General features: G+C 39.5%; 1 protein-coding gene across 1 annotated transcript in view; it reads left to right on the forward strand.

The window, feature by feature from the left end:
* Positions 1 to 12,772, forward strand: part of LOC130687296 (fat-like cadherin-related tumor suppressor homolog) — a 46,728-nt gene that overhangs the window by 12,388 nt on the left and 21,568 nt on the right. Inside the window, 4 exon segments of the mRNA XM_059495167.1 lie at positions 7,667 to 7,773; positions 9,424 to 9,625; positions 10,944 to 11,005; positions 12,410 to 12,571. Coding sequence (XP_059351150.1) covers positions 7,667 to 7,773; positions 9,424 to 9,625; positions 10,944 to 11,005; positions 12,410 to 12,571 — 533 coding nt within the window.

A 12,772-nucleotide genomic window follows, 5' to 3' on the forward strand; every position in this document is an offset into this window, starting at 1 on the left:
GTTTGAAATTTTGGCCGGACGTGCCATTCGGCTCTCTCACGCTCATCAGTTGATCATTTGCCGCTATCGGTGGGAAAGGAAGAAAACGGTTAGATTTAGAAGGATAGTATCCCTCCCCCCTCTTTTTTCCTTGGTGCAATGGCATAACAACAACATTTCGTGTCAAATCCATCTGAAAGGAGATAATCGTTTTTAATACCGTTGCGTTTTTCTTTTTTCTTTTATTATTTAAAGGGAAATAAGAAGAGGTGGTCGGGTAGGAGGAGCTAGAAAAAAAACAAAACAAAAAACAAAGTCAGAGCGGTGTATGTATTACATGAAAGAAAAGTCTGATCTCGACCTTTTTTTTTTTTATTGAACTCTGAATTTGAGCGGATGATTTCCTTTTGTTTCTACGACAGAAACGAGGAAAACATAATTTTTTGTTTTTTTTTGGGGGGGGGGGGGATCATCATCTTGGACGATGTTTCTTTTTTTTTTTTTTTCTGCCTGCAGCGCAGCAGAGAAGAAAGAGATAACTATCCGTTTATTTTATTCTCGATACTTTTTGAGGGTTTTTCTTGTTGTCCCAGTATGGTTAAGGGAGAAACGAGAACCTACAAACAAAAGAAGAGACGCAGACACGGGTTCGGTCCTATTTGGGTACAAACGGTGGCTGTTAAAAAAACATTTCCCAAAAAAAAAAAAAAAAAAAAAACTCCATCTGATTGGATTGTTATCTTTGTTACCTTCTCGCAAGACAGCCAAACTGAAGAAGAAATTTTTTTCCACACACACAAAAAAAAAATAAATAAATAAAAGAAAACAACCCCACTTTCACAAAAGGATTCACAGACAGCCAAAACGCCAGCTGATATACAGCCGCAGTGGGGGCAAAGGGGCAGGAAATGCTGTGGCCATATTAGCCATCTCGTGTGCATGTGGTTCACAAAAAAAAAAAAAAAAAAAAAAAAAAACAGGGCGGAGGAGGCATCTTCAATGTTAAAGAGATGCGCATTCCAGGTGAGAAGGTCTTCTTGACCTTGTTGCCAGCCTACACAAATCACTGGGCACTGGCCACCAACTGGCTTCCCATACTAATCACACAGCGATGATGGATGGCGCTAGTTCACGCGATCTCTTGTAGTGTAGTTTTTTTTTTTTTTTTTTTTTTTGCTGAAAACGCAAGAGGACATTTCATTGGCCTTTGAAGCTGATGGCAATAAATAAAGACAGCGTTAAAAGCAGAGCGAAGATGAGGAAAAAAAAAAAGATTTTTGGTTTAGTTAAGGGCAGAAGACATGACAAGGCTGTTGGATTTATTCACTCGTAAAAGAGTTTTTTTTTTTTCTTTTTCTTTTTTCTTTACATATTTTCCCACATACTATGAGAAACAAAACTCTGTGGATGCTGCATTTTTTGGCGAGCCACCAGCAAACATTTTTTTCGTTGTCTTGGCGATGGCAATAGCGAATTTTTTAAATCCTTTTGTGTGTTTAGGAAAAACAAGAGAGAGAGAGAGAGGGGGGGGGGATATAATAAATATACATATTCAGATCAAGTCTACAAATTATTTAAGAATTCAGGATTTCTTTCGTCTGACTTGAGAAAAAAAAATAAAATAATATAGAGGAGATGATAATGACCGAGAGAGTGAGGTTGTTTCGCCCATGTCCAAATGATAAAAAAAGAGAGCCAAGGAAATATGAACATGAAGTTAGCCGTGAAACTGCTGCGCGTGCTCGGCGGGAGTCTCGTTAGTCGTGGACACAACCGCCGCCGCCGACGCTGTAAAAGAAACACACACACACACACAGCAAAAAAAAAAAAAAAAAAAAGATAAATTCTCTTTTTTTTTTTTTTTTTTCATGATTCTATTACGAAAAATTTTTGTTTATGGATATGTCGGTTCCTATATAGCAAGTCGACCGTGTCCCTGGCCGTAGGTTGAGAATCATTTGCATGTAGCGACGCCAGGAGGAGGAATTTTTCTTTTTTTTTTTTTTGTTATTATTATTATTATTATTATTATTTTCTTCTTTATATTTCGTCTCTACCTAATGGGACTCGAGTCTGTGGCTGTTGGCGTTTCGCCATTTTGTTTGATTACCCGCGATCGTCTTCGTTTGAGTTTCACGCAAGTTTTCCCCCCATGTCGTTTAGCATCCCGCAAACAACCCGCTCAAGTACATAAACGGCTAAATGTTTTTTTTTTTTTAAGACCGTTGAGTACTTGGTCAATGTTGCCTAATCTTTATTTAAAAAGAAAAAAAAATGGGATTCGGTTGATTGGTGTGAAAAATCGTAGACGCCGCCACCATGCGTCTAAAACCGGTTTGAAAAATAAAAGAACAAAATCTGATGGATAATTAAGGCGATCTGTCTACGCTGGATTCGACTTTTTTTCTTCTTTTATTTCTGAAGGGGGGGTTGTTGTTGATGTTGTTATTGTTGTTTCACCTTAGATGTGATCTGTCGGAACGAATGGGATCCTCCCTTTTGCCAGTTGATGGATTTGACGGTCCCTTTTTTTTTTCTTTCTTTCTTTCTTTCTGAGATCGTTCTCCTTCGTTTTATTTTCTTGTCTGTCGATCTATGTTGCTTGTCTAAAAAGAAGACGTCTTCTTTTAACGGATGTACTTTTCGTCCCCGTTGCCGTATACCTGGCCCGTAATGGTTAATTAACGTGTACAGCCTTGGAGCTGGAATTAGCCAACACACCAGGTGATGCCGATCGACCCGCGTCGCTATTATAAAGATAGTTAACATCCTAACTTACACACAAAAAGCCAAGAAGAAGAAGAGAGTGCGCTCAGTCTGACGCATATGCCGCCGTTCTTTTTTTTTTTTTTTTTTCCTTTCTTTCTCGTGATGATGATGATAACAATAATGATGATGGTGGTTGCCAGTGTCTGATGATTTCTCCCGCCGTGGGTTTTTTTTTAACAGCTCGCTACCCTATCATCATCATCAAACGCGCCATTGGATCTTCCTCTTTACTCGGCAAGAAAAAAAAAAAAAAAAAAAAACGTGTTACCCATCCCGTCGTGCTAATATTTAAATGAGCTAATAACACACGACACACTCCTCTTTCTTTTTCTGCGTTTTTTTTTTTTTTTTTCGTTCGTTTTTGCGTTCAATTACTAATAGTAATAATAATAATGATTTTCGGAAATTTTTTGAATTATTATTTGTTTGGAATCTTTACGGAAAATGGAATTCTTTTTATGGGGTAGAAACTTGTTCTTTTTTTTTTTTTTCTTTCTTGGTCGTTGGGTTTTGGGAAAAAAGGGGGGGGGGGATCCCAATCACGTCGTTAGAGCCGATGGATCCATCACGCGACGACACACGCAGGCACTTGTCTGTCAATTGAGGGAAGAAGAAGAAAAAAGAAAGAAGCTCTGGCAGTGGGTGGAGTTGTTCGAAAGTCCACAAAGATTATGTCCGCGTGTCTCTCTTTTCTTCTTTTTTTTTTTTTATCTAACTTTTGTGTGGTTGGTGTTTGTTATTTCGGGAGTTTTTTTTTTTTTTTTTTTTCATGTGTGTGTGGTTTGGTCACGGGAGAGAAACTTCATCATCGGTAGGTGGGGGGGGGGTGTACTAGCAAAGAAGATGGAACTTGTTTGCAGAGTTGTAGCGAAAATAGGAACTTCGTGACCGTAGAATCTGCTGTTATTTATGTTTATGCAGACAATAAGTTTTTTTTTTTTTTTTCCCCTTCTTTTGCTGGTGCACCGAGTGAGGAAAAAGTGTTCGGCCTCTTTTTTATGTCCATCTTCATGTTCTTTTCACATCTTCGTCTTCATCTGCCAGTGAAATATGTCCAGCACTCCGTGAGCTGCTCGTGATTTTATATGACTCTCAGCTTTTTTCTTCCCCTTTTATTCTCTCGTCTGTTCCACACACACACACACATATAGTTGTCTTATCATTTTTCATGTCACGCAGTCGGAGCTGGTGGATAAGGGAGGTACCGGTGTTGAAAGTACCTCGCCGGGACGCCTCATTTTTTTTTTCTGTTTCATTTCTTTTTTTAAGATTTTTTTTTTTTCTGCCGATTTCTTTTCTTGTTCTTTTATTTTTATTATTATTATTTTTTTTTTCAAAAATTCTTTTTCATTCCCCTACAAATCCGTCAGTCCCGACCAGCGCTGCATGTTTATGGACTGTCTGATGATAACCTCTACAGTAACTAAAAACCCGCAGCCAGCCTACAAGAAACTTTTGTAGAATGTTTTATTTTTGGAAATTTACAAGATATATATATATACATATATATACAGTATGTGTATTTTTTTTTTAAAGGAATTAAAATTTTGGGAAAAAAGAAAATCAGGACAATCTCGACCAGGTCGCTGGGTTTGTTATGCCTAGTAAAAAATGCAAGGGACTTAGCTGAGGCCCGTTATAGAATGGTGGTCTTCGTTCCATTAAGCTAATCACTGATAATCCCTTGACTCTGTGTGCTTTAACTCCCCTAAACATCCTCCTGTTCATTTGTTTATAAATAAAAAAGGGCGAAAAAAAAAATAACAAAAAAAAAAAGAGGGATTTTTGTAGGCCCTGGCCATTACGTGACTCTCTTTTTTCGAGCAACTGGAATTTCTGGAGACGAGCAAAATTATTGGAATATTTTATGGTGGATAAAAAAAAAAAAAAAAGGAATCTGTAAAAGTCATTAGTTTTCTCCCCTCGGTCCTATTCATAGCCCACACAGACACGTAGATTGCACCGTTTGTTCGTCCTCGCTCTTATTTCTGAGGTTGATCCGTTGGTCTATCCCTCCCACCGCACCAGTGCGCATTTTTCGGGTGAAACTGCGGTTAGCGCACTAGTACAAGGGCATCAAATAGATAGGTGAGGATTCTCTCCCTCCCCCTTCAAAACGCGCGGGAAGAATAGCACAGGAATGTTGAACGCGGGATTCAAAAAAAAAAAAAAAAAAAAACTAGCGGAACGTCTCCTGGTTTTTTTTTTTTTTTTTGTATGTCCGTGACCCCAACCAAACTCAAGAGGGAAAGCAAAAGAAAACCAGACCACACACACACACACACACGCACATCATCTTTTCTTTTTCTTTATTATTAGAATGAAAATAATATTTTTTTTTTTTTTTCATTTCACGTTGAATAGGCTTGTGAAATTCGTTTATTATTAGACAAGAAAAAAAAAAAAAAAGAAAAAAGAAAGAGAACCGACAGCAATGGGTTATTTACCCGGATGGACGTTCGTTATTTCGCCATTGGGGTTTGAATTTGAAAGAAAAAGAGATGAGGAAACATTTTTTTAGCAAATAAACATACACGTGTCGATTAGTCATGTGTTACCTAGCACTTGTCCGACGGCCGAAAAGATCACTCATGTCGCAACAAGTTCTTTTTTTTTTTTTTTTTTCATTCTCAATTTTAATAATGACCAGTAATAAAAATAGGCCCCCCGGACTCACAGGGACAAAATGGTGTATCGTTTGCGAGGATGTTAGTCCCGCGGTACTTGTGCACAACATGTGACATAATGCACCGGCGCTAGACCTTGTGAACACGTCACGGCCAAAGAGAGACAGATTGTAGAAAATAGTTGTAGAGTCAAATGCTCTCGGCTCTTGAGCTCGTGAGAGAGCTGCACCCAACGGAATTGAGGTCGGCTTATCAAACACAAGACACACACACACACACACACACACACGGGGATTGAACACAAAAAGCCTCCCCCCGCCCCCGTTAAGTAAGTGTGCGTATGTACTGTACACGTTAAATGGAATTTCTTTTTCTTTTTTTCTTTTTGAACTTTAAAAGAAAAGAATCTCTTTGTGACAACGCCATCTGTTTTGTCCCGTATTTTTCGTTCATCTCTATGTGCCCTATATTTTCCGTTTTATTCAAATCTCACACGCTTTTGATGAAATCCCACAAAAGCTTAGCAGGGACTTGCGTGATGAAGACGATGGTTTAAATCTCAGCGTGTAGTTTCAGTATTTTTTTAATTTTTTTTTTTTATTTATGAACTCTTTTTTTTCGTTCACGATTCTTTCTTTTTTTTTTTTTTTTTTTTTTTATAGTGCAGCTGTGGTAGTTGACATTATATCTACGGTGCAGAGAGTTAATGAAGTGCTTGTTGTTGTTGAGTACGTCCATAAGTCTTCGTAATCCACTGCCTTCGGCGGTGAATGTAATTTTCAGGAATGAAAATTGTGACAGGACCAAGACTCTTTTAAACATCGAAATGTAAAAGTTAGGAAATCAAAATGAATGGATAAAAATCAAGCGATTGCAAAAAAAAAAAAAAAAAAAAAAAAAAAAGATGTTTTTTTTATTATCAGTATTTGTTCGACGTTGTAGATCTTTTTCTCTTTGACAGTATCATCATTCAATATCGGATCTCTAGTGTGTGTAGACGACAGATAAACGACCGGTATCTTTTCGATTGCTTGCAGTCATTTATTATGTGTTCGGTACCGCTGCTCATTCTTTTGTATTCTGTTTGAACTTTGAAATGTCATCAATCGTTATAGGTCGTAGATCTATCGAGATGATCATCATTTTGATCGTCGGGGTAGATAAAATAAGTGGACGACCCATGCGAGAAAATGAACACACACACACAAAAAAACAACAACTGGCAATGCCCCCTTTTATTATTATTATTATTATTATTATTCTTTTGAGGGATCTGCGGGAGGTCCTTCACGATACTATGCGACTTTTGGGCTCACCATTATAACCTCTTTTTTTTTTTTTTTTTTCTCTCGCTCTTTGAAGTATTTTCGTTGTATCTGTGCGAGGATAGAGATTGGACTTTTGGCCTTGTTCACACACTTGGCGATCTCTCTCTTTTTTTCTTCTTCTCTATTTTTAAAGAAGAACACAGAAATTCAAAAGGGAACGTTTGAATTTCCCGCGCGTTCAGGCTCGTAATTTTTTGATTAGTATTTCTACAACTGCTTCCCATTTTTAACTCTTTTTCGAATCGTTTTGAGGAACGTTCACGAGAAGACCAATTGGGAATAATTTGTTGGGCGCCAGTGTTATCGATCAACGTCACGTGGTACTAAAAAAAAAAAAAAACTAGCAAAAGATGAGGATGCCGCTCCTAAAAATGGAAGCCAAGACGAGCCAACAAAAAAAAAAAAAAATTCAAGTAGAAAAAAAAAAAAGAGTTAATAGACTCGTCAGGAGTTATCTCGCTGTGTGTACAGTACTACCGCTGTGAGAAAGGAGTGTGTAACATCTATATATCCCTCCCATACACACGTCGATAGTACATATATATATATATTTTTTTTTAACAAAAAAAAAAAAAAAAAAAAAGAGAAATGAAATGGCAATAAATTACCTTCGCCTAGATTCCCTCCGTCCGGTTTGCAACACCAATCATCCGCAGGCCCATGTTTTTCACTGGCGCGGTCGTGTGCCGACTCACGTTGAATTGCTCGTGTGTATTTGCAGCTGTTGACGGTATTAACTGCTCTCTTGGTTCCCACTCGGATGGGCTTGTTTTTTTTCCTCCCCCCCCCTTCTCCTTTTTCTATTTCATTTCAGTTACACGAAGTTCGTGTAAAAAACAAACACGTTTTCATTCAAATCGTTGATGAGTTTGCGCTCTTTCGACTTGTGTGTTCAACCCGACGTTCAGAAAATTGGCAATTTTAATCATTTCTCTCTTTTTTGTTGTTGAATATTTTAAACAGGCACGATCCGAACTCGAGCCGTGCTGGATCGTGAAACTACACCGCATTATTGGCTGACGGTCGTTGCCCAGGATCACGGCATCGTCACTCTTTCCGCATCCATCGAGGTAAGTTGTCGTGTGAACTTTTTTTATTTATTCTATATTTATTTTATAAAGCATTATTCACGAAAAACAAAAACAAATTTCAAAAAAAAAAAAAAAAGAAAGATGAAAGGAATAACTTTAAGCTTGTCCCGACCCTCACAATAGGATTCCCCATCCGCGTGCATTCCGATTTACGATTGGGAAGAACGATGTGCCGTGAGCAGGGCGCACCTTGCCGCTAAAAAAAAAAAAATAAAATAAAAAATACTTGCTACCATTATATTTTGTCTACCTTTCCAGTTTCATTTTGATTTTGATTTGTCGTGTATTAAAAAAGAAAAAAATAAGAAAAATTCTGGGTCCATGTTATTGAGAAAGGGGAAGGTGTCCCTTTCGTGACCAGGCATTCGAATAGAAGCACGTACACACCTGCCAGACACTCCATTCGCGTTTGTGGGTGGATCGAAAATCCCCTTTCTATTTTCACATTCGATTCTCCTTTTAGTGGCTAGTTGTTCCATCCCCCCCCCCCCTCCTCTTTCTTTTTATTTCCGTTTTATTTTTTTCACGAGTTACGAGAGGGTGAATGCGATCGCTTAGCAAGAAAGCGCTTTACTGAAGGATATAAATGTCCTCGAGCCACGAACGGGAGGGATTCCGAATAGAATTCAACGTATTTATAGTCGACAAGATAAACAGTTTTTCTTTTCAGTTCAAAAGCATCTAAAAAATTCTCTTTTCAAATGGGGGATCGTACGATGTCGTAACATCACTTGACAATTTCAAAAGGGAAATTTTATTTCACAAACCCGGGAGAGAGAGAGGGACGATCGACTCGGGAGAATCGGAGGGAAAGTTGATGATTTCGTGTTGTTTACTATAAATTAAGTAACGATCCCTCTCTCTTGCGTACGTGAAATCACCGTCACGAGTTTTTTCTTACATCGTTTCGAAGAATACTGAGCAAAAAAAAAAAAAAATGGAATTAATTTGATGGGATCACGAGGCAAATGGTGCGGGATCGTTACTTTTTCTCGGGACGTACGTTTACCTGTTGAAGGAGAAAACATTTGCGGGTGAAAGGATGCCCTCTTTTTTTTTTTTTTTTCTCTGTGAACATGTAATTCCATCCCGATTTTTTTTTTTTTTTTTTTTGTTATTGTTTGATTGAAAACGCGTCAAGTCACGGCGAGATTTATGACCCGTCAGGATGGATTTCTTGTGGGAAATTCCGGCACTAGCAGCTGTGACACGGAACGTGTTTCGGTGCAGTTCAGTTTCCCCGGAGGGCCGATGATCTTTGCGGCTGGGGATCGCCTTAGAATATTATTTATTATTATTTTTAAATACTTAAATCTACTACGCCGCGCTTTATTATGTATTCAATCGATAGTAATCCGTTACGAGATTAACTGGGTCGACTGGTAGGCCAAATCGATTAGCATCAACACATTTTTTCGTTTGATTTTCATTGGATTTCGTGAAATGCCCTGCGATGAAGACGTCGAGCGTGACCGCCTTGGCCTCTTTGATTTTCAAACGTTTCGTCCCCCCCCCCTCCCCTTTTGTTTTTCTTTTGAAATTCCAGTCATTCGTCATCATCATCGTGCCGTTTGATTGTTATGCCTGCACTTCATTTTTTTTTTTTTTTAATCGTGATTTTTATTTTAGGTGTTTGTCGAGGTGCTGGACGAGAATGATCACATCCCCCTGACGACCGAGCCCGTCTACTGGGTCCACGTCTCTGAGAATTCGCCGCCTCGGACGCCCGTCGTTCGCATTACGGCCATTGACGGCGATCGCAACTCCAAGTTGACTTATCAACTCAAGGCCGGCAATCCGCAGAGCCTTTTTGACATTGATCCTAACACGGGTATGTTTTTGTTTTTAAACATAATTTTTTTGTTTATTTTCTTCTCCCATAAATCATCATCTTCTCTTAAGAACATTTTCATCTCGCCACCCAAAACCCCTCCCCCTTCCCCTATCCGTTACTTTTCATCTAATAGAAAGCCAAAACCCGCAACTGAAAGTTGAATTCGCAATGTTCCTAATCAGCTCAAGAAGTTTGGCAACATATCCTTTTTTTGTTTTGTTTTCTTTTTTCTTCGTGTAATGAACGCGGCGGGGTAGTGGGATCGTGTATAAGCCCCGGCCAAAAAAAAAAAAAAAAAAGGGAACATTGCACAGCACTAACACACATACACGTACACATCTTTTTATTGTACGGACTCTTTTTTTAAAGGGGGGAGAGGATATAAGTAACAGGAACTCTAATCCGGACATGGCGCACTCTTGCTGTAGTCGACATCTTATTACTCAGTAAACGTAACTCGAGGATACGGAAGGACGGAGGGAAAATCCGGTCCAGCTTCTTCATTTTCCCCTACTCCCTTTTTTTTTTTTTTTTTTTTTTTTTTTTTCTTGTGATGGGCAAGAAGAAGAAGTAGAAAAGCGAGTTAGAGAGAGAGAGAGAGAGAGAGGCAAGAGACTTGATTGAGTCTTTACAAGTTACCCAAGTTTCTTTGTGGGGGTAAAAATCAAGGAGGGGGAGGGGAATGATTGACCCTGCAGGTAGCATCTACGTATCCTCGTGCCCGCGTGATGAATCTAATTACGCATTCGGACGAGTAGCAAAGGCAAACGCGTTTCCAGCTGGAAGCTTTTTTAGCCCCAAAGTTAACTGCAAAATTGTTTTTCTTTTTTTTACCTTCAATCGCTAAAGATTTTTTTGTATTCATTTCCTATTTCTTTTTAATTCTTATATATTTTTATCTTTTTTTTTTCTGGTACCAACGAAAATTGGGGAGAGTGACGAAGACCTTGTCACCCTCCTCTTTTCTATCTTTGTCGCCTCCATGTTTCGATCGATGGCTGTTACTACTCCCAGCGACGCTGTCTGACAACGTCGTGTTAATCCTATATCTAAATAGTGGGGGGTCGTGATGGGGGCAGGGAGGAGGGAACGTTAACGGAAAAAAAAAAAAAAAAAAAGTATCAGGAAGAACGTCGGGAGTGATTTGATATTACCCCTGTCCTCTAACACTATGCGCTGCAGGGTTTCTCTTTTTTTTTTCCATAGATTATTTTGTTTCGTTTTTTTTTGACATTTTTGATATATCTAAGAGTAATAACTCGATATCAATGCGTGACTAATAGCACCTGTGTTTGTTTTTTTTTTCGAACCGTAGGCAATATTACGACGACTGGAAGGCGACTGGACCGCGAGAATCTGACGGAACACATTTTAGAGGTAAGAGAGACAACAAAGTTTTTAAAACTTTTGTGTTGCGAGGAACAAAAAACGGAAGGCACACACAAAAACGCATCTGGTTTCCATTGAAACGTCTAAAAATGGTGTCTGCGGGGGAGATAAAGTCTTTTACTATCTAAATGTGGCTGGCCCTCTACAACCGTAGGCTTTGCCTCACGCTAGGGGACGGGGCGGGGGGTGGGGAGCGAGAGTCTAACAGAGGGGGAAGGAGGAAACATGGCGAACGGAGGGAAAAGTCTGTCGGATCCAATAAAGACATTTTTTTCTTTTCGCCGTTTGTGATTCCATTTTTTTCCCCGAGTTCTAGTGTTGACGAAAATTGGATTGATATCGAAAAGCATATTCACATACTCTCTCTCTTACTTCCCCATTTCTCTGACTAGAAAGGGAGGGGGAGGCTACAAGTTTACTAGTGCAAGGCTTTATATTGATTCCCAAAAGTTTGAGTTATGCGTTATATAAAAAAAAAAAGAAAAAAAAAGAATTGGACGTTCGTAAAGTGCGTAGGTCTAGGAAAGAATGTCGAATAGAACGATTATTTTTTATACTCTATCGAAATCAGACGATCGCGAGACGAGGAAAGAATGGAATGTTTTCGTCGCAACGTCGAATGCATCGTGGCATTCAGTTATGTTTCCGCCCAACAATCGCCGATAGACAAGCCGAGATGTTCGTTAGACTAGAACTATCGCTATCAACTCTTCAACAGGGAGGAGGCACGTTTCTAATTCAAAGCGACCTGAATTTTCGCTGCGAAATGGTTTTGGAACACTCGGCTGTACTGCCTTGTTCATTAGGATGAAACGCAAAGTTGATGAAAATTTTCCAAAAAATTAATAAATAAAAAATAAGGTAGAAGTTTTGCAGCCGAAAAGTTGATCCCGACGCAAAGTTTTAGGGCAGACGTCGTGAAAATTAGGAGCGTGAAAGATACCCCAAGTGTGTGCCGTGAGCTGTTGGGGAGGGGGGGGGGGGAGGAGAAACTGATTGTGTGCATCTCTGAAATATTCATTCGTGGAGCTATCCAATGTTTCTCGCCCTCGCTCTTCGTTCGACGCAAAGTTTCATTTATTCTTTCTCGGCTTCCGGCACGCGCGTGAGGGGATCTCTCCGCGCATCCCTCCCGCACGAGTTTCTTTTTTTTTTTTTTTTTTAAGAATAGAAGGGGGCAGGAAAAGAAATCCTGGAACGGAAGTATTCCCGCTGTTTCCATTTCGCTTCTGATGGATGCGTTTCCCCCCCCCCCTTCCAACTGCGAAAGGATCGATTAGGATTGTCGTCTTTGAAATGGTCGTGTGTCTAAATTTGCATTTTCTTTTTCAAATTAAAAAATGTTTTTTTTTTCCATTTTGACCGTTTGTAATCAACGCTCTGTTCTTCCAGGTGATGGTTATCGACAACGGCAATCCCACGCTCTCATCCAGCACGCGCGTCGTGGTGAAGGTCGACGACGTCAACGACAACGCGCCAGAGTTCCTCGAGCGCTTCTACAAGATTCAAATACCCGCCAGCGTCATCTCTCATCCGGAAAGCGTCGTCCTTCAGGTATGTCTATTTCATTCACACACACAAAAAAAAATACGCTATTCTCCAACCGTGTGTTTAAAAAACACCCGAAAAAAGAAGATCATAACAATTAATGGGGGGGGGGGTGGGGGGAAGAGGTTTAATTAAAATAAACAAATTTTTATTCCGGCCAGCCGTGCGGATGATGGGCCCACACATTTTGTGGGGCCAACCCGCGTC

The sequence above is a fragment of the Daphnia carinata genome, chromosome 4, assembly GCF_022539665.2.
Source record: "Daphnia carinata strain CSIRO-1 chromosome 4, CSIRO_AGI_Dcar_HiC_V3, whole genome shotgun sequence".
Taxonomy (NCBI): Eukaryota; Metazoa; Arthropoda; class Branchiopoda; order Diplostraca; family Daphniidae; genus Daphnia; species Daphnia carinata.